The sequence below is a fragment of the Zingiber officinale genome, chromosome 10B (assembly GCF_018446385.1).
Source record: "Zingiber officinale cultivar Zhangliang chromosome 10B, Zo_v1.1, whole genome shotgun sequence".
NCBI classification, from domain to species: Eukaryota; Viridiplantae; Streptophyta; class Magnoliopsida; order Zingiberales; family Zingiberaceae; genus Zingiber; species Zingiber officinale.
Genome location: NC_056005.1, coordinates 46,406,092 through 46,428,327, shown reverse-complemented (window position 1 = coordinate 46,428,327; position 22,236 = coordinate 46,406,092). Strand labels below are relative to the sequence as shown.

The following is a 22,236-nucleotide window of genomic DNA, read 5'->3' as shown; positions in this document are numbered from 1 at the left end:
ATGTCAGGATGTACAAGCCATGGATAACAGTAAACAGAAGCAGGTCGGGAAACAGACCTAGCGTACAGGTCGGGACGTACAAGTCATGAATAATAATAAACAGAAGCAAGTTAGGAAACAGACCTAGCGTACAGGTCGGGACGTACAAGTCATGGATAACAGTAAACATAAGCAGGTCGGGAAACAGACCTGGCGTACAAGTCGGGATATACAAGCCATGGATAACAGTAAACAGACTTGGCATACAGGTCGAGACATACAAGCCATGGATAACAGTAGATGAAAGCGGGTCGGGAAATAAACCGGTCGGGCAGGTCGGAAGGTGCAAACCATGGATAACAGTAGACAAATGCAGGACGGGAAACAGATCGGTCGGGCAGGTCGGAAGGTGCAAACCATGGATAACAGTAGACAAATGCAGGACAGGAAACAGATCGGTCGGGTAGGTTGGAAGGTGCAAACCATGGATAATAGTAGACAAATGCAGGACAGGAAATAAATCGGTTGGGTAGGTCGGGACGTACAAGCCATGGATAACAATGAGTCGAAGCAGGTCAGGATGCAGACCTAGAGTCCAAGCACTGTCAGACAAACAAGCCAATGAATCGCAACTGCTCGTCAGAAAATGTCAGAGAATGTCAAAGAATCATCAGTGTGTCAGGGAATATGCTAACAGTCAGCGCTCATTCCAACTTTGGTTCTGTCGCCAGCCTATCAGGAGAAACCACATGTCATTCACCGCTAGACAAAGTCTGACAGCCGACATTCCCTGACACTTGCTAGGTCCCAGAAGCATCAGTTGCAGTATAAAAAGGGATGCTTTGTCCTTTATGCAGGTACGCTCATTCTTCATTTCTCACCAGTCTTTAGTTTTCGTCCTTTCTCTGTGTTTTCTGAGGAAAAAGTACTTGACTTGAGAGTCAGAGGGTCTGACCTGAGGACTTTTCCCCTGGTTTCTGGTCTTTAACGACTCGTGAGCTTGTTTGAGTGTGCGTAAAGCAGCAGCATCATCGTCCTGGTCATCTTCCTTCGTCAGCTGCTCGTGCCGACCTTTCCAGAGGGGTACCAAGTAGATCGAACACCTCGGCGACTTTTCATCAACTTTCAGTACACCAAAACCCATCTCCATCCGACTCAATTTCTGAACGAGATCACTATAATTTTAGAAGGCTTAAATTAGTACCTCTAAATTCTTTAAAATTTGAGTTCTAGTGAATTCACTTTGCATCCCATAAGAAAGATAGAATGAACTGTGTTGATATCACTAGAAGCATGAATCAAGTGGAGTTTGAAATTAATTAAATTGATAAAATAGTTATTTAAACTTAGTTTTTAATTAACATCATGCATCTAACTTACGTGGATAATTATAGAGATAACTGATCCAATCCCAAGAATATTTCTCACCGCCCAACATTTTTTTTTAAAATTTAAGTTAGATTTATTTAAATCTTATTTAGTTAGTAAGTACTTATTTTAATTTTTTATATTTTTAAATTTATTTAGTCAGTAAATATGTTTGATATTAAAAACTTGTTTATTTATTTTGAAAATTTTAATTTATTTATAAGTTTATTTTATAAGTTTTATAAGAATTTTATTGATGAATATGATTTAAAATTTATACATGAATATTAATAATAAACATTTCACACTTTAGATATTAACAAATTAAATATATATACATTTATATTTATTTATGGCATTTAATAAGTTATTTAATTATAGCAAAAATTTTATCCTAGACGTTTCTCACCGTCTGTCCAAGTGAGAAGAGTTAATAAGTTATTTGATCAATTTTATGCATGTGAAAAGAACATAAATAACGAAATTGAGCACCAAATTTACTTACAAATATTTATTTGGTCTATAACCCTAGCCCTAGATAATTAAAGAAACCTATTTTTATATACTTTAGTGGTCTAATTTTTTTTGTTGGAATAATATATTTAAGTTCGTCTTCTTGTGAACTATGATATTAAAGATCTATTTGAGGTTTAGAATGAGAAAGTTAGTTGAAGATTAAGAGTAGTTTGACAAAAAAAAATAAAATAAAATAAAATAAAATGAGATGTGATAGGATTAACAAAAAAAATGTAACATGGAAGTGTGATATGATCCAAAATAAAGGTGTCATCTAAATTAAATGCTAAATTTAGTTATTTTTATTCACTGGACGATTAATTTATTCCTATAAATTTTTTTTATCAATCATTAATATTAAATCAAGATTCATTGACAATCGAACCGTAAATATGATGATAATCGGGACCTAACTCAAAGTGCCTAAATTAGCAATTGGATAACACTGCTAATTTGATAAATTCTGTTATTTAATTTTTGAATCGATTAATTTTTTGGATGATGAATCTGATTCGACGAAATTTTTTTATCTTTCATTAAAATAAATAAAGCGCTCATGAAGATCGATGTGCGCAGTTGGTTTAGATACACATGATAAATTAGGTGAGGTTTATTTATGCGTGAAATAAAACAAATACCTTCCCACTTTCGAAAGTAATACATTTTCTATGAATTATTATTATTTTATTGTATAAATTAGGGTTTTATAACGTTTTCTTCTTCTTGATTTGCTTTTTGGGCCGTCCTTCACCGCCATAATGGAGAACGGGGAAGAGAGCGGCGCCGGAAGCAAGCGGTCCACCGCCGAAGCCAACCCCGACCCTGATCCACCTCCGACCTCTCCCTCTCGCACTCCCTTCACCAGCCTCAGCCAGGTCGATGCCGACCTCGCCCTCGCCCGCGCCCTCCAAGAACAGGCACCCGATCTGAGGATCTCTCGTCACTGATCCTCTACGCTTGAATCATATATCCGTGCGGGAAATGAGGGATTGTGTTGTTTATTTGCTGGTGCAGGAAAGGGCGTACGCGATGCTGAGGATGAACGGCGCTGATGGCAGCGATTACGAGAGTTCTGACGCAGGCAGCTATGATTACGAGGAGGAGGATGGGGATGATGTGGGAGACGAGGCAGACCATGTGATTGAGGAGGGAGGGAGCATCGAGGGGAGTGACTACGGAGAGGACGCCTTCGATGCCAACGATCCTGTTGTAGATCCGGAGGATTTCGAAAACGATGAGGAGTTTGCAAGGGCTCTGCAAGATGCCGAGGAGCGGGAGGTTGCTGTTAGGTTGATGTCCCTTGCCGGATTGAATGAATGTGAGAAATGCTGCTCGGAGTTTCTTACTTGCTATTGTCTATTTGTCTTAGCATGTTGAATTGAATTTTGATTTATTTGGTTTAAGGGGTGTCCGATGATCATGGTGACCATGGCGGTAATTCTCAGGTGAGTGCTAATTATTTCCTCTTGAAGGAACTAGTTTCATCACTCTTTTAAAACTATGAAGCTTCAAATAGAAAAAAAATTTCCCTATTGTTTTCTCTAGCAATAATATTAGCATGATGATCTAATTATGAATGTTAGGCATAGTGAGATTTAATAAATGCTTTTGCAGTGATTTGAGGTTTGTACCTAGGGAAGTTTGTGATTATTAGAAATGCTAAAATTAAAATACCATTATTTGTATAACCCTCTAATTGATGCAAAAATAAGAAAAATAATGTTAAATGATATGAACATATTGGAAGACAAGTTATATTTTATATAGTCAACCAAATTGTATGAGTTATAGCTGAAAAGGTAAGGGTAAAGAGGAGTCAAAGAGAATTCTATTTAATACACTTACAATTAATTTAGAATATCTAAATTTATACTAGTGATAGAGTCTTTTACATAGAGTTGAATGGTAGGATTAAACTATGCCCCAGCCCACAATGGTTAGAACTTATGAGTTGTTGTTGTGAGCAAATGCATCAAGTAGAAAAAGGGTTTCTATTTCAATGCTTCCCTTGTAGATAAATAAAAAATTTCTGTCTTTTTGTGTCGTAGGAGACAACATATACACACTATAGTTGGATATGTAAATCTAAATGGAATAATGAGTTTCCAGTAGCATACTTGATAAAAAAATAGCATATTGGATGTTTTGTTGTCTTATGTTTTGGTTATCCTAGGTAATTGTATCAACAAAGAATGTTTAGGCAAAAAATTGGGGAAGAAACATGTGCTAAATCCAACTTAGACAGTTAGAAGAAAAAGATTGAAGGGATTTGATCATTACTTGCTAAGAGTGCTAGTTACTTTCTTTGCATGTTCATTTCAATCGTCCAATAATGTTTTTTGACCTTGGGCATCAAGACTAGGGAGATTGTCTGGAAAGACCAACTATAATGAGATCATGTTACATGGGACAGTAAGCTTTATGTAAAATAAGTTTATTATCATTAATCCAAAACTTTAATCAATATTTTATTATATAATCAAAGGTCTAAAAAACTTTGGTCTAAACATGAATTTTACCCAGTGAAGCTAGTCTCATTTAGTTAGCTTCTATCCTAGGCTCCTAGCCCTATTATGAAACTGATTAAGAAGTTGCAAATAGGCGAGGATACATGAGCCTGCCCCAGTACTTGAATGAGAAGTCATTCAGTCTGGGGCTATCATTGAATCCCATAGAGGATGAAGCGATCCAAAAAGGTTTGCTGAAGGTTGTCTGATCATGAGTTTTGCCTTTTCTTAATTTGTGCTTCAAACAGATGCTCTTTACAGAATCGTGCACTTATCTAGAATCATTTTCTTCTGAGAACCCTAGCTTGATTTTTGATATAGAAAACAACTGTTGTCCATGCTTAATAGAGCGTAACTCCCATCTCTCTTTGGGAAACTAATTGTGAGGATAGCTGGAATTGTATGCTTGAATGAGGAGAACATCCCCCAGTAAGTGAAAATGAATGGATCTGTCAAGTGATTCAACTTCTTCTAACACTAAGGTAGGCTATCTAAAGAATGAAAGTTGACTCACTATGGGTTTCTATTGGAAATTGAAAATGGTATTAATTCAAAACTTATCTAATACATAGCATCCTATCCTTTTTTATTGATTGATTGCACGATTTAAGCTTCGTAAACTAACATATTTTTTCCATAAAAACTCTATGCTTTTATATCCCATGGTATACAAAAATATTTTTAGTTAATTTTTGGGGACATCCCATGATTACAAAATCATGATTTCCCACACTCTTCCTCAAGCCAGTGAAAAGATATTTATCATTTTCCTCTTAAATTCAATACTTTAAAATACTGAACTACTTAGTAAATATGTTTGCAAGTTGTCTGTGTAGATATGTAAGGGGTACAAATTAGTAGGAATCTGCAAGGACCTAATGCAAGTAGATGTTTGATGATGAGAAATTATCTTGAGCCATCATTTGCAAAATTGAATACTATAGCTTTTGTTACTTTCTTTGAATGACCAACTTGAGTGACCTTCTCATAGCTAAAAGAGCTTTCCCAAACACATGCTGCCCGAGCTTGTGTAGTGATTGAACCTCTTTTGGGGAACCATCTCTTGCATCTCCACCATTTTCCAAATGGTGTATATAGTGATAATCCACTATATCAAGAGTATGACAACACTGGTCCCCAATGTACATGAGGCTGAGGACGCGGACATTGACCATAGTGGTGACATTATGGAAGGCAGAGTATCACCAACTAGCCTTCTGGGAGGAGGCAACCAAAAGCCAATTGCTGATGGTTTTTTGCTTCTCTGGTGCCATCAGCTTCTATGCATTATTGTGCTCCACCATGGTTTAGACAACAAATTAAATCCTGGCTAGTAGCCAGGTTCCTGCCCTCCTCTATGCACTAGTCATTGTCTGGGCTAGTAGCCCCCGTGATTTACCTCCTCCGTGTTGGTCTAGGGACGGGTTGACGGAGGCGCTGGGGCGAGCGTGCCACAATGATTTAGACAACAAATTAGATTAATTTGACTGATGGATTAATGAACTCGATCGATACTATTGGAAGATAAGATCATTGGAAGTCGTCGTCACCTTTGATACCAACCGTCGCCACTCACTTTAACCATGACTTTGTTCCACAATTATACCACTCTAGCCATTGTGATCAAGACACGAGGGAGAGGAGGCTAGTGTTTGGTGTGATAGGAGCAACAACTAGGGATTGGCTTGATGGTTAGGGGGTTTGAAGACACGACTAGGATTTGTTTTGATGCCATGTTGGAATTGAAAATTGTATCAACTCAAAACTTATCTAATACATGAGACTAACCCTTGTTATACATTGTTACGATTTATCCTTAATAAAATTTTAATAAAACCTCTATGCTATTATATTCCATGATTTATGAATTTTTTTACTCTAATTTTAGGAATATACATGATTACAAAATCATAGTTTCTCACAGTATCAATTGATTTTTAATTTTAATTGGATGCTTTTGACTGACCTTTATTATTAATCAGGAGATAGAATTAGGGAAACATGTTTTCTGTGGAATTTGGTGCTAGTTGTATTGGAAATGTTACATATAAGAGGGCAAAATCTGGCTTTTGTTGATTTCTCATTTACATGCTTAAAGTTCAAGGATGATTTTTTAAAGAAAAGACAATGGTTGCATGATAATGTTTGAATGCCATGCTTTAGAACCCTAATGTGAAAATTTAAAATTGTAAGACATGGACGTTGAATTGGCATATTCTTATCAAAATTGATGACTTACATCTTAAAACACAAATACTAGATCAATGTCTTAGAGTTTGCGCAGTTATGCACTTGGCTCATGTGTCATAAATTATATCTCAGGATGCTTGGCAAGAAATTGATCCAGATGAATACTCATATGAGGTAGGGGAATTTTTTAGCTGATAGACTTTGGCTCATCTTTTGAAGTTTATCTGAGCTTGTCTGTAATCTCTTCTTCAGGAGCTAGTTGCACTGGGGGAAGTAGTTGGAACTGAAAACAGAGGCCTTTCTTTCGAAACAATTGCTGCTCTGCCTTCAGTCAATTACAAGGCAGAAAATGTGCAAGATAATAATGCTGAACAGTATGCATATGTCCTACTTGCTTATATTATTATTCGTCAATTTTAGATTTATTAAGTTATTATCCATCTCAAGTTTTAAATGATTGCTACAGATGTGTTATATGCCGGCTGGAATATGAGGATGGTGATTCATTGGTGGTGCTTTCTTGTAAGCATAAATACCATTCTGAATGTATTAACAAGTGGCTCCAACTAAACAAGGTATGTAATATGAAAAGTCAGTAGCACGTTCTTGTGTATCCATGTTTCGTATCTTTAATGGAGTTTGTATTCATATTGGAGTGCCTACATCTAGTATTTATTCTGATAATTCATTTTTGCACTTGTTTAACTACAAAGATATGCTGGCCCGTTTCTTAATCTGTACCTCTTTGATATATCGTTGATTATGTGACTATACATATATTCAAAGAATACCCGAGCCAAGGATGAAAAAACAATCCTATCACAACAAAAATTCATTTCATCAATATGATAACCATTTCCTCATAGCAAAAGGAATTTAAGAAACAACAATTGGATCCATCCATTGCATCCCTTTGAAATATGGAAGAACAATTACCATAAATGCTAAATTAAAAGCCATTTACTCCACTTGTCTACTGTCTCTTTATTTCCAAGCAAGGTAATAAAATGCAATTCTTGGTGTAGGCGTTTGCCCACTGCCTAACATCTGGACCAGTCTAAGCAGCCAGTATTAAAATCATATTAAAAATGGAAAAGAGAAAGTATATTAAATTAAGGATAATTAATATTAATGTATCTAAGTGTTAAATAAACAAGAAGTCATAGTTGATAAATAAATGCAACACACAACAACAATGAAAGATTTCACGTTTTACATTTCAACTAAGAAAATAAAATTTGTCACAAAACATAAAACTTGATAATTTTATATTCATAAATCCAAATCGTAAGAAGACAAATAGCTAGGGTATAATTAGTGGCATGCTACAATATTAAAATATAATAAATAACTAATGTAAAAAAAACAACTTATAAAAAATTAATGTTTTGTTAGACTTGTCTAGACCGCCTAGGTGGACTGCCTCAGCCAATTAATAGGTGTCCGTCAAGACGGCCTTCAAGAGCAATTTTTCCAAGAGTTTCAGTCATTATGAACTACCTCTATTGTCTCCTCTCCCCTCACTTTTGCTCTCACATCCTGCACTAGTTTCAACTGTTCTTGAGCAGTATCCTAGGCAGATTTTCATGACACAGATCTTCTTATCACTCGTGTTCTAAATGGCGTTGTAGGCGGCCACCTAGGTGGCTCCTAGGCGGGAGGCGGACCTAGCCCACATCGCTTTTGTTGGAGGCGGCCTTTTAAGGTGGGCCAAACAAGTAGGTTAGAAAAAAAACCCTGTGTTTCTGATTTCTGCATGATCTCAAGCACTAAAGACTAGCATAGAAACATCAAGAATGTTGGATGTACTTTAATATAGTGGACTTATAAGAAAAAGGAATTAACTAAAGAATCCTACTTTATAAAAATGGGAATTATTTGTTATAAATAAATATTTCTAGTTGTATACTCTAGATTAACTGGAAGTGTTAAAATATAAGGCTTTTCAAAACCTATGCATTGCACGGTTTATTCAAGTTTGGCTAAGATAGATCATTTGGCAACTAGGGAGTTTTTTAATTTTTATTTTTTTGAGATATGGCTTTTCTCTATCAGGGTCTTTTGAAATAGTTGTATAATTATGCAGGTTGATGATTTGGCTGCCTGCCTCATTTAGTGTAGGCATTATATGTCGTTCGACACTTTATTTAATTGATGTTTGTTTATTGTCGCCATAATGTATTTCTAGCTACTAGATTAGTACTGAAAACTACAAGTTTATTTTTCTTACAAGAAAGACCTTAAAAGGTTTGATGATTGCAATTTGCTCAGTTTGGAAATCTCTAATAGAGCCTTGCAAGTACCTGATGCTCTGTCAACTTTTCATGGTTTAATTCTTGCCTTGGCAGTAAATGCTATTTGTTTTGAATCTGTTTTTTTAATTTCTACATTGGTCTATTTAGAATTCCCATCTCCATTGGATCCAATTGATGATTAGTGGTCTTGCGGTACTTCCCCTACTTTCCCTTATGAGCGACTCACTGCAGAAATTGACGGTTGTCACTAGATCTCATATTGGCAACTTAGTCACATGTTCAAATGAGCAGATGAATCTGTCAATTTTGTTATAGTTTTTCAATCAAAATGGATATGGAGGAGTTATTTGCATGCTTATCACAACTAATTGTGATTTGAGGAATATTTTACTTTTAAAATTTTTACGTTTGACCTGTATATAAATGTTATGAGAAAATTTCTTGCAAATGATCTTCAGATGGGTGAGCAGATTTTGCTACACCAATGCATGACCTCAGAACAGTTCTAAATTCTAATCGTTGTTTTCCCTTTTTTTGTCTCGCCTCTGTTTTTCTTTGTTATTATGTTACTTTAGATATGAGATTAATTCAAGATTACTTTTTTTTTTGTCCCAAATTCATCAGAAAGAGTCATTAAAGCTAAAAGCTAACCGTTGTGGTTTATTTTCCCTGTAGGCATGCCCTATCTGCAATACCGAGGTCTCTACATCAGGGAGCAAGTGAAATGGGATAATCTTTCAAAATGACCATTGTTCTTTGTTGGATGCTTTGTCAACATGATAAAGGTGAAACAGCTGTTCCTACTACGATAAGAACTTGTCGTAACACGCATAGGACGTCACATTGCGATGTAATATTATCAATTCTTAATGTACAAAACCTCTTGCTCATCGTCTGCTCGTGGTAGGATAAAGCTGTTCTCTCGTTGAAAATGACCACTCTTGTGGTTACAATCACTCCAGCTGCGTTCTTTCTCTTGTGCTTCATTTTAAACTTTTTATTGCGTTTTGAAAACTATGGCTTATCATTAAATTTAACACAAACTTGGGAATTTTAATAATTCTATCATGAATTTTCATATACTAATATCAATTTGAGCACGGATTCTGCTTATCACATTCCATCATGTTTTTAATGAATTATGTATCACATCGTATGTATTAATACATTGACAATGTGTTTTTTTTATGAATTATATTTCACATCGTTGGATAATGAGGTGTATATCATAAAGTGCTTGAATCTTCAGAGACAGCAGCTCTGTAGATCCCAACAATTGCAAGCCCTCTGCATAATGACCAGCATGACCCGCTTTCTGATGTAATGTAAGTGCCCTTGCGTTTGCGCTCGATCGGATGAAGTATAAAAAAGATCAATTGATAAGTCAAAAAATTGTCTTATGGTTGTAGAATTGACATCTACTGTAAGGTTATTTAGTCATGTACTTTGTTGTCCTTATCAAGGCCGTTGGCACACATCTATGATCTATGGTTCTTCCTGCCATAGAAGACCATGTGCTGATGGAATAGATCAATGAGTTTGAAATATGAGATTCTTTAATAATAATAATAATAATAATAATAATAATAATAATAATAATAAAATATGATAAGCCCTACTAGTCTTGGATGATCGGTTTGATCTCATGAAAATTTTTCATTGATCACTAGGATAAATTAGGAATCACTTATTGCGGATGATCCAGAAGCCCAACATCCCTTGGTTGCACGCTCTATTTAGAAAAAAAATTCTACAAATATGTCATATCTGAATTCTTCTAAAAAGATTAATTTATAAGTCAAGTTAGCCTTATTAACTAGCCCTGGGGTGACTAGTTCGACCCTATGCAAATTTTTCATCGGCCATCAAAGTAAATTAGGAAACGTGTGCGGTAGGCATCCCAAAAGTCTGACATCCGTTGGTTGCACGCCCCGTTTGAAGGAAAAATTCCTGTAAATTAGGAAGCGTGTGCGGTAGGCATCCCAAAAGTCTGACATCCGTTGGTTGCACGTCCTATTTGAAAGAAAAATTCCTATAAATATGCCATAGTTGAGGATCAAAGCGCAGATGTCTGGGTGACAACATAGATATCCTACCGTGGAACCAAAGTCCCAGAGACTGAATTCTTCTAAAAAAAAATGATAAATCTAGTTAGTCTCATTGACTATCCCTGGGGTGACTGTGTTGGTGCAGCGGGGCCGGCAAGAGGGGAGTGATGAATTGCCTGCAAATTAAGAATACCCTCCTCAAACTTTTAACGTTACAATAATAGCAACAATAAAATAAAACATAAATAAAAGTAAAGAAAAACATAAAGGAAGACTCAGCAGTTGACTTGGTTACAACCAAGAGGGTTGTTAATCCAAGGCGGTGGAATAACGCACTATCAATCTTCTTCTCTGAAGGTGGAGAAGCCTTTTACACACTAAAAGCTCTTACAAGTTGCTAGGAATTGAATACTTACTTGATTAATTTATTTCCTAGCTCCAAGGGCCTTTATATAGCTTTTGGAAAACTTATCTCGAGCCTTGAGGGCGCCTCCAATGGGGTTAAGGGCGCCTCCAGCCGAGGTGAACTGATAAAACTTTATCCGCGCGCAAATGGTCGAGTTGACCAGGCTGAAGGCGCCTTCAACAATATTGAATGCGCCTTCAATGTTGGAGGCGCCTTCAACGTTTAGGGTGCCTTCAACACTGTTGAGGGCGCCTCCAATGGTTTTTTCAGCTTTTCTTCATCTTCATGAAGGCTTCCGAAGTTCCGATCGCTTGGGTGGTTGCAGCCAATCGAAATAAGGCTTGCCCAAATCCAATTTCTGGCCTTCTCCTCGAGCAGGCTTCCGACCCGGCTTCTCGTCCCTCGAATGTCGTGCATATTCTTCTCATCCACCGGTGTACTCTTCCGCAGCTCTCTTGTCATTCGGACGCACCGAGCTCGTCGGCTCCCTTCCCGTGCCATCCTTCTTGCTAGTTGTATCTTCCGCTCGACTTCTTGCGCTCCTAAACTCCTGCACACCCAGACACAGGGATCAGATAACAAGCATGACCTAACCCAACTTGGTTGATCACATCAAAACAACCATGGGGTCCAACAATCTCTCCCTTTTTGATGTGCATCAACCCAAGTTCAAGTTAGGGAAAAATAGACAAACGGTAATTTATAGAAATTACTATACTAATAGTTTAAGCATAAAGATTGCAATAATAGAATTTGCAACACTAAGAAAAGGAATTTTAATTCTTAACTCTCCCTAAACTTGTTCCTATCTCTCCCCCTTTGATCACAAAAAAAAATAAATGGGGTCATAATTTTCAAGTAGAAGTTTTCTAAGGAAAAGTTCAAGTTTTGAAAGAAACCATTTTCAAAGTAATTTCTAAAGAAAATTTTAAATAAGATTTTAAAATAAATCAGTTTCAAAATAATTGCCAAAATTTTTTTAAAATTTTTTTTGTAAACATAACTATTTTTGAAATATTTTTAAGTAGAAGAAAATTTTAACTTAGGCAATTTTTAAACAATTTTTAGAATTTTTTCTAAGTAAAAATTTTATGCAAGAAACATTTTTCTAAGTATAAAAATATTTTTGAAGAATTTTAAAAAAAATATTTGAAAAATCTTTTTAAAGTATTATTTAATTCTATACCAGAAAGTTAATTAAACATTTTATTTCAATATTTTGACTTCCAGGTCGTGGCGAGGCACTAGACCTTCTTGGTTATTGGAGCAACAACCACTTCCTTAGACAAAGCCTCATTAAGAAATTCTAACGTTTAATTTTCTCGCTGAAAGCTTTAACTCAAAAAAAATTTAGTCTAGAAAAGATTTTGGAACCCAGTAAAGGTTCCTTCCTACAGGATTGATCAAGAACTTAGGGGTACATAACTTTTGGGAACTTTCCTAAGTTGTTCCTGATGTTTTCTAATATACCAATTTAATTTTCCATATAACTTGAGTTTTGATTTTGAAAATTTATTTAAGCATGCATAATCATTTTTCAATTTTTCAATTTCTCATTCTCTAATTTTAAATTATCGTACATTTCTAGTGGGCATGCTTTTGCTAAGTTTAACTTCAACTCATTGTTCTCCTTTTCTAATTTAACTAAGTCTTTAGTGAGAACTTTTATGAATTGAAAGAACTGCTTGGAAGTCAGATTATGTACCTCACTTACCTCTATTTCTGAAGCTCCCCCTTCATCGCAACTTTCTTCTTCTAATGATCCTCCCCCTTCATCTATGCTCATTTTTGAGCTGGTCTCATCTTCTACTATTTGATGGTTGTGTTGGTTACTACTCGGAATATCGTACCGGTTCCCCTGTACAAAAATTTTGTACAAGTCCTGAACCTTTCCTAACAACCTATTGTGCCCTTTAGAAATTAAATTCGGAATCGCAAACAGAACTTAACATTCTTGATTCCAAATTTAACTTATCTGTTCTTAGAGGTTTAGACTTGGATCGCAAACGATGCTTAACATTATTGATCCAAATCCACCCATGTTACAAATTCAATTAAATATTTATTTTAGAGATCGGCTCCCAGGTCAAACATGGCGAGGCACTAGGCCATCTTGGGTATGGGATCATCTACCATTGCCTCGACAAAGACTTTTAAATAAATTCAATATTTAATCTCCTTATAGTAACCCTAGGTTTAACCATTAAGAACAATCGAATCACAAGATCAAAAAACCATAAGAAACACAAATTCGAATCACAAATCCGAAACCTAGAATCACTAGCCTCTTGTGTTTGGTATTTCAAGATCTAAACAAAAGGATTAACTAGTTATGATGCAGAAACTAATAACTAGTTATACCTTATGTTGCTTATAGACCTCACGATCTTCTATCGTATTCCTCTTCTTATCTCGGGCGTCGTGTGGGCGACGATCTACCGAGACGAGAATCCACCCAAGCTTCCTTCTTCTCCTTGCAAGTTTCGGCCAATCAACAAACTCCTAGAGATGAAGAACTTTGGCCACCAACCAAGCTCCAAGGGATGCTAAGAAACAAAGTCTCCTATCTCTCCTTCTTCCTCTAGCAAAATCCGGCCACCACCAAGCTCCTTGAGATGAAGATGCCGCCGGCCACACAAGGAAGAAAAATAGGAGAAAAGGAGGAAGAGAGGGCCGACCACACCACCAAGGAATAGAAGAGAGGAATACTAGATTATGTGTTATGAGGTGAGGTACCTCTACCCTCTCTTTTATATTCCTTGGTCTTGGCAAATAAGAAAAGTTTTATAAATAAAATTTTCTTATATTCCTTGCCAATGTTTAAGAAGGAAAATTTAATTAAAATTTACTTATCACACCTCTAATGGGCGGCCGCCTTATTCCCTCCAAATAAGAAAAGTTTTAATCACAAAATTAAAACTTCCTAATTTGTTTCCAGAAATTTTAAAATAAAAATTTCTCTTTAAAAAATTTCTCATGGTTAGTTATAAAAGAAAACTTTTATAAATTAAAATATCTCTTTTAAAACATGTGGATGATTACAAAAAGAAATATTTCTCAAAATTAAAATCTTCCTTTTCAACTACAGATAAGGAAAGATATCAAATCTTTCTTTTAATCTTTTGTAGAAGGTATAAAAGGAAAGATTTATAATTTTAAAACTCTCTTTTAAAATGATGAGGATGGTTACAAAAAAAGAAAGTTTTATCAAAAATTAAAATATTCCTTTTAACTACAAATAAGGAAAGATATCAAACATTTCTCTTAATCCTTTGTAGAAAGCTATAAAAGGAAAGATTTAAATTTTAAACTCTCTTTTAAAACCATGACTTCCACATAAGAAAAGATTTTAAAAATTAAAATCCTTTTATCGTGTTGTGGCCGGCCACCTAAGCTTGGGTTCAAGCTAGGGCCGACCACCTCTTGAAACCAACTCACCTTGGTTTGGTCGGTCCTAGCTTGGGCTCCAAGCTAGGCTTGGCCGACCACCATAAGGTGGGTAAGAAGGTGGGTATAGGTGGGTATAATACTTTATAAATAAGAGGCTACGACAGGGTCAGAGAGGAGGAATTGGTTTTGGTCTCCCGATGAACTTGAGCTTCCCGTGTTCGCCCCGAACATCCAACTCGAGTTCATCAATAATAACTCATTCCACTAAAGAGTTATTATTGAACTACTGCACCAATCTCATATTACTATATGAGCTTCTTCTTATAATGAGTGTGTAAGTCTCCCTATGTTTAAGATATCGAATGCCCACTAATTAAATGAGTTACTGACCACTCATTTAATTAATATCTAATTCCAAGAGTAGTACCACTCAACCTTATTGTCATGTTGGACTAAGTCCACCTACAGGGTTTAACATGACAATCCTTATGAGCTCCTCTTGGGGACATTATCAACCTAGATTACTAGGACACAGTTTTATTCTATAATCAACAACACACCATATAAATAATACCATTTCTCAACTTATTGGGCCTATTGATTTATCAAACTAAACCGCACCCTTTGATAAATCAAAGAAATGAATATTAAGTATATGTATTTGTTATTATATCATGATTAAGAGCACACACTTCCATATTAACAAATGTCTTGTTCTTTTATTCAGTCAGTATAAAAAGAACTTACCTTAAATGGTCCAGCTCAATACACTCTGAGTGTACTAGTGTAATTTTATAGTCAAGATAAACTAATATCAAATTACACTACGACTATTCCAATGGTTTGTTCCTATCCATCTTAGTCGTGAGCAACTGTTTATAATTTATAAATAACTGATAACATGATCTTCTGTGTGTGACACCACACACCATGTTATCTACAATATAAATTAATTGAACAACTACACTTAGCTTATAAGTATAGATATTTGACCAATATGATTCTTATTTCTAAGTAAATGTTTATATAAAAAGTTAGGCTTTTAGTATATATTCCAACAATCTCCCACTTATACTAAAAGACTATGCTGCCATATACCCTGCCATACATCTGATTCCCAACCCTTCAATATGCCCATCAAAAGCTCTTGCCTTAAGGGCCTTAGTGAAAGGATCTGCTAGGTTATCACCTGATGCAATCTAGGCGGCAACAACTTCTCCTCGTTATACGATGTCTCGTATTGGGTGGTACTTGTGCTCTATTGTGTTTACTTGCCTTATGGACTTATGGTTTCTTCGAGTTTGCTACTGTACCACTATTATTACAATAAATTTTAATCATTTTTGGGCAAACCATAAATCATGTCTAAGTCCATCATGAAGTTTCTGAGCCATATAATTTCTATGGCTGCCTCAAAGGCTGCCACATACTCAGCTTCTATGGTGGAGTCCGAAAAACATCTATGCTTAATTAGCACTCCTCCATTGTTATGGTTTTACCTCCTAAAGTAAACACAAAACCCCGAGGTCGACTTACTATTGTCCATATCTGATTGGAAGTCAAAATCCGTGTAACCCACAGGGATCAAATCATCTGCCTTGAAAACTAGCATATAATCTCTAGTCTTTCTCAGGTACTTTAATATATGCTTTACGGCAGTCCAGTGTCCCAGTCCTGGGTTACTTTAATATCTGCTAACCATGCTCACTGTAAAACAAATATTTGGTCTTGTTCACAACATAACATACATTAGTCTTCCTACAACTGAAGCATAAGGAACTGCCTTCTATCACTTTTGATGTCTTCAGAGACATCTCTTTAGATAAAGCTACTCCATGCCTGAAAGGTAGAAAAATCTTTCATGGAGTCTTGCATGCTAAAGCGAGCTAGGATAGTATCGATATATGAAGCTCGGGATAAGCACAATATTCTTTTCTTGTGTTCCCTTATTACTTTGATCCCGAGAATATGTGCGCATTCTCCCAAGTCCTTCATATCGAATTGCTTGGACAACCATACCCTTACTTCCGACAACATTTTGATATTGTTTCCAACTATTAAAAAATATCATTTACGTATAGTACAAGAAATACCACCACGTTTCTATCACATTTCTTGTATACACAAGACTCATCCGGACACTGAATAAATCCATACTGGATGTTCCAAGACCTTGAAGCTTGTTTGAGTCCATAAATAGACTGATTGAGCTTACATACAAGATGCTCTTTGCCCTTTTCAATGAACCCCTCTGGTTGCTTCATATGGATGCTTTCTTCAAGACTTCCATTAAGGAAAGCTGTCTTGACATCCACTTGCCAAATCTCATAATACATATGAGCAGCAATAGATAAAAGAATCCGGATAAACTTAAGCATGACTATTGGTGAAAAAGTTTCCTTTTTCAACAAGCCTTACTTTGAAAGTTTCCACCTTCCCGTCTGCCGCTCTTTTTCTATTGTAGGCCTATTTACACTCAATGGCTTTTACACCATTTGGTGGTTCTAGAAGCTCTCAGACATCATTAGAATACATAGATTCTATTTCTGTATTCATTGCTCTTTGTCAAGATGCTTCATCTTTATCTTGGAGTGCTTCATCATATGTCCGGGAATTAGGTTCATGTTTACTAGGGATCTAGTCCAAAGACTTTCCCAAAACATGAATCTTTCAGGTTGCCTAACAACTCTCCCACTACGACGAGGCACTATCTGTAATTGTGCATCATTTGTGACTCGTGTTGCAGTTTCTTATGGTATCTCATCTTGTACTACTAGTACTAGATTAGACGTGTTCTTTATTATTTCCTTAAGAACAAATTTACTTATGGGCTTGTGGTTCATTATATAGTCCTCTTCTAAAAATCGGGCATTAGTGCTAACAATGACCTTCTGATTTTTAGGACTATAAATCTCCTTTTGTTTCTCTAGAATAACCCACAAACAAGTGAACTCCTATTCTTAATTCCAACTTATCAGTGTCTCCTTTCAGCATTTGTGCTGGACTACCCCAAAACCGAATATACTTTAGACTAGGCTTATGCCCATTCTACAATTCTATGGAAGTAGAGGGTTCTAACTTAGAAGGTACTATGTTCACTTCCATTTCCAGACTATATCCTCAAAACGAATTTGGTAATTCTGAATAACTCATCATTGATCTAACTATTTCCATAAGAGTCCTATTCCTTCATTCTACTACACCATTCTATTGGGGTGTACCAGGTGCAGTCAGATGAGATTGAATCCCGACTTCTGATAAGTGACTCCTAAACTCTCCTAAGAGGTACTCACCACTACGATCTTACGGTAGTGTCTTGATACTTTTACCGTGATATTTCTCCACATCAGCTCTGTACTCTTTGAACTTATCAAAGCACTTAGACTTTGTGGCGCATCAAGTAAATGTACCCGTATCTCTAATAGTTGTCTATAAAAGGGATGAAATATTCAAAACGACCTCTTGCTTGGATAGTAAAAGGTCCACACAAATCAAAATGAACCAATTCCAACACATCTTTGGCTCCTTACCCCTTAGACTTAAAAGGCTTCTTGGTTATTTTTTATTCCAAGTAAGACTCACAGGTTGGAAAGTTTTCCACTACCAATGAACCCAAAAGTTCATCATCTACCAATGAATCCTACTCAAGTTAATATAGCCTAGCCTTAGATGTCAAAGATATGATTGGTTCATTTCCAAATGTTGCTTTCTCTTATTAGAGTTAGAAGATGTGTTATTAATTTTCATTTATTGCATCGTGGGAGTTATTGGATTATAAATTGCCAACCAACGTACCAGAACTGATATCTTCTCTATTTTTCTTGATAACAACTTTGTTATCATAATAGACAGAATACCTATCCTTAAATAGTTTTAGAGACTGAAATCAAGTTCTTTCTAAAACTTGGTACGTAAAGGCAATCAATGTTTTATTCCTTTTAAAGGATAAACATCTCCCACTGCAACAACTACTATTTTTGCAGCGGTGCCCATGTAGACCGTATTTTCCCTTTCATATAGTTGTCAGGTTTCCTGGAACCCCTGTAATGAATTGCAAACATGATCAGTGGCTCTCGTATCTACACACCAGGTACCGATAGATAACACCACTAAACATGTTTCAATAACTATTGAATAAAATACACTTTTATTCTTCTCATTTCTGAGAGGACAATTAACCTTAGAGTCCAAGTTTTGTTTCCAATCATTATAATTGGGATTACTAAGTCTATTCTATAGTATAACAGTTAGGAGATTGACAAACATTTGAAATCCTAAGAATCCCAAAAATATTTGGTCAAGACCAACACCTCAAAATCCCCGTGAATTTTGTATGTCACGTTAGTGTGGACGTATACAAATTCAATCTTTAAGAGGAGATTTTATCCATTAATTTTATTATCTCGTCAACCTAACTTTATGACAAATAAAATTAATAGCTGGTCTATCTTTGATCAAATATTTGGTCAAAACTTTGAATTTAAAATAATATTGATTCCTCAAAACAATATCATTTAAATTCACCAACACCTCAAACACCGTGAATTTTGTATGCCACGTTAGTGTGGACGTATACAAATTCAGACATTTGTAAGAGAAGGGTCTTACCCATTAATTATCTTGTCAACCTAACTTTATGACAATTAATAGTTGGTTTTCCTTTGGCCACACAAATAATAGCAGTGACTCCATTGGGGAGGATACTATTGAATGTGCCTAAGTGTATACCATTACTTGATTACTTATAGGATTGTGCTCCTTCACCTAGAGAAGATCACACAAACCTAAACAATTTCCTATAATTACCCATAAAGGAAGTTTGATCTAGTGATCCACAATCAAACTCATCCGTTGTGGAGGAAGGCACTTAGAGTCAACACGCAAGTTTGAATGCATCACCTACAAACTAGTAATTATAAAGGAAGTTTGATCTAGTGATTCGCAAACAGACTCATCCGTTGTGGAGGAAGGCACTTAGAGCCAACACACAAGTTTGAATGCATCACCTACAAACCAGTAATCATTCATAAAGGAAGTTTGATCTAGTGATCCGCAAACAAACTCATCCGTTGTGGAGGAAGGCACTCAGAGCCAACACGCAAGTTTGTTGCATCACTTACAAACCAGTAATGGAGACCGTGGAATTTATTTATAAATCCCTCTCCCACTTAGTTATTTAGGGTGAGAAATTTTAACAATGCAAGCACACATCACAGTAAATAAAAGAAATAAATATGAAAATTAATTTTCCAACTATTATGACTTCTTCCATCACTGTCCCCCGTGTGCTACCAGCTGTAGCTGCTGCCATCTTTAGCCATCGCAATCGGGTCTAGTCGTCGTATCTTTCTTGCTTCTTTTTCCGCTGCGCCTCTGGTCCTCAAATAGTACCACGCCTCGCAAGGATACGATCCGTGACAAAAATAGAATTTTATATTTATCGATCCTATATTCCACAAGGGAATGTACATGTATTCTAGATCGAAACAAAAATGTAAAATCCTAAAACTAATATAGCTCCTGCTGTATTTAATACATACAAACATGCACACATAAAATGCCCTTGACATGTCCAAGGGTCCAATCACACACAATCACATTAAGCCATAATAGTTGGAGTCTGCAACCACAGAGTTAGCATATCCTACTATTATCCTGCCTAAAATATTTATGACATGTGCATAATTAAACTGAAAACCAAACACACAGAGGCAAACCCTAGCTCTCATATCAATTGTTGGTTGCTACTCGAAATATCGTACCAGTTCCCCTGTACAAAAATTTTGTATAAGTCCTAAACCTTTCCTAACAACCTATTGTGTTCTTTAAAAATTAAACTTGGAATCGCAAACAGAACTTAACATTATTAATTCCAAATTCAACTTATCTGTTCTTAGAAGTTTAGACTTGGACCTCAAACGATGCTTAACATTATTAATCCAAATCCACCTATGTTACAAATTTGATTAAATACTTATTTCAAAGTTCGGCTTCCAGGTCAAACGTGGCGAGGTACTAGGCCTTCTTGGGTATGAGATCATCCACCACTGCCTAGAAAAAGTCTTATAAAGAAAACCAATATTTAATCTCCTTATAGTAACCCTAGGTTCAACCATTAAGAATAATCGAATCACAAGATCGAAAAACAAAAGAAACACAAAATCAAAAACATAAATTCAATTTCCTAGATTCATTAGCCGCTTGTGTTTGGTATTTTAAGACCTAAATATAAGGATGAACTAGTTATGATGCGGAAACTAATAACTAGTTATACCTTTTATAACTTATAGACCTCACAATCTTCTGTCATATTCCTCTTCTTATCTCGGGCGTCGTGTGGGTGATGATCTACCGAGATGAGAATCCACCCAAGTTTCCTTCTTCTTCAAGCAAATTTTGGCCAATCAACAAACTCCTTGAGATGAAGAACTTCGGCCACCAACTAAGCTCCAAGGGATGCAAGGAAATAATGCCTCCTATCTCTTATTCTTCTCCAAGCAAAATCCGGCCACCAAGATCACTCCAAGAAGATGATGCTGCCGACCACTTAAGAAGAAGAATAGGGGAAGAGGAAGAAGTGAGGGCCGACCACCACAAGGAAGAGAGAAATAGAAGATAGATTATTCTATGGTGAGGCACTTCTACCCTCTCTTTTATATTTCTTGGTCTTGGCAAATAAGGAAAGTTTTAATTAAAACTTCCTTAATTTCCTTGCCATTGAAAAGGAAAATTTAATTAAAAATTCCTTTTATTTATTAATGTGGCCGGCCCCTACAACTCTTCTAAACAAGGAAAGTTTTAAACACAAAATTAAAACTTCCTAATTTGTTTCCGGAAATTTTAAAATAAAAATTTCCCTTTAAAAAATTCCCTTCATGGTTGGTTATAAAAGGAAACTTTTATAAATTAAAATGTCTCTTTTAAAACATGTGGATGATTACAAAAAGGAAAGTTTTCTCAAAATTAAAATCTTTCTTTTCAATCTACAAATAAGGAAAGATATCAAATCATTCTTTTAATCTTTTGTAGAAATGTATAAAAGGAAAGATTTATAATTTTAAAACTCTCTTTTAAAACCATGAGGATGGTTACAAAAAAGGAAAGTTTTATCAAAAATTAAAATCTTCCTTTTAACTACAAATAAGGAAAGATATCAAACCTTTCTCTTAATCCTTTATAGACAAATCCTTACCAGGAAAACCAATATTTAATCTCCTTATAGTAACCCTAGGTTCAACCATTAAGAATAATCGAATCACAAGATTGAAAAACAAAAGAAACACAAAATCGAAAACATAAATTCGATTTCCTAGATTCATTAGCCTCTTGTGTTTGGTATTTCAAGATCTAAATAAAAGGATGAACTAGTTATGATGCAGAAACTAATAACTAGTTATACCTTTTATACCTTATAGACCTCACGATCTTCTGTCGTATTCCTTTTCTTATCTCGGATGTCGTGTGGGCCACGATCTACCGAGACGAGAATCCAACCAAGTTTCCTTCTTATTCAAGCAAGTTTTAGCCAATTAACAAACTCCTTGAGATGAAGAACTTCGGCCACCAACTAAGCTCCA

At 35.7% G+C, this 22,236-nt stretch overlaps 1 protein-coding gene across 1 annotated transcript; it reads left to right on the top strand.

The window, feature by feature from the left end:
* The first annotated feature begins 2,572 nt into the window (after positions 1-2,572).
* Positions 2,573-9,706, top strand: LOC122029978 (E3 ubiquitin ligase BIG BROTHER-related-like). Its single transcript, XM_042589121.1, has 7 exons — positions 2,573-2,780; positions 2,878-3,181; positions 3,268-3,308; positions 6,693-6,734; positions 6,813-6,934; positions 7,027-7,135; positions 9,491-9,706. Exons 1-7 carry the CDS (start codon positions 2,622-2,624, stop codon positions 9,536-9,538), a joined length of 825 nt encoding a protein of 274 aa, XP_042445055.1. The 5' UTR covers positions 2,573-2,621; the 3' UTR covers positions 9,539-9,706.
* The last annotated feature ends 12,530 nt before the right edge of the window (positions 9,707-22,236 follow it).

What these genes read in the sequence shown, in the direction of transcription:
- LOC122029978 (XM_042589121.1), top strand. Translation starts at nt 2,622, where the DNA reads ATGGAGAACGGGGAAGAGAGCGGCGCCGGAAGCAAGCGGTCCACCGCC. An exon ending in CCCGCGCCCTCCAAGAACAG is followed by an intron (nt 2,781 to 2,877) that starts GCACCCGATCTG and finishes TTGCTGGTGCAG; the next exon opens with GAAAGGGCGTACGCGATGCT. An exon ending in AGTGGCTCCAACTAAACAAG is followed by an intron (nt 7,136 to 9,490) that starts GTATGTAATATG and finishes TTTTCCCTGTAG; the next exon opens with GCATGCCCTATCTGCAATAC.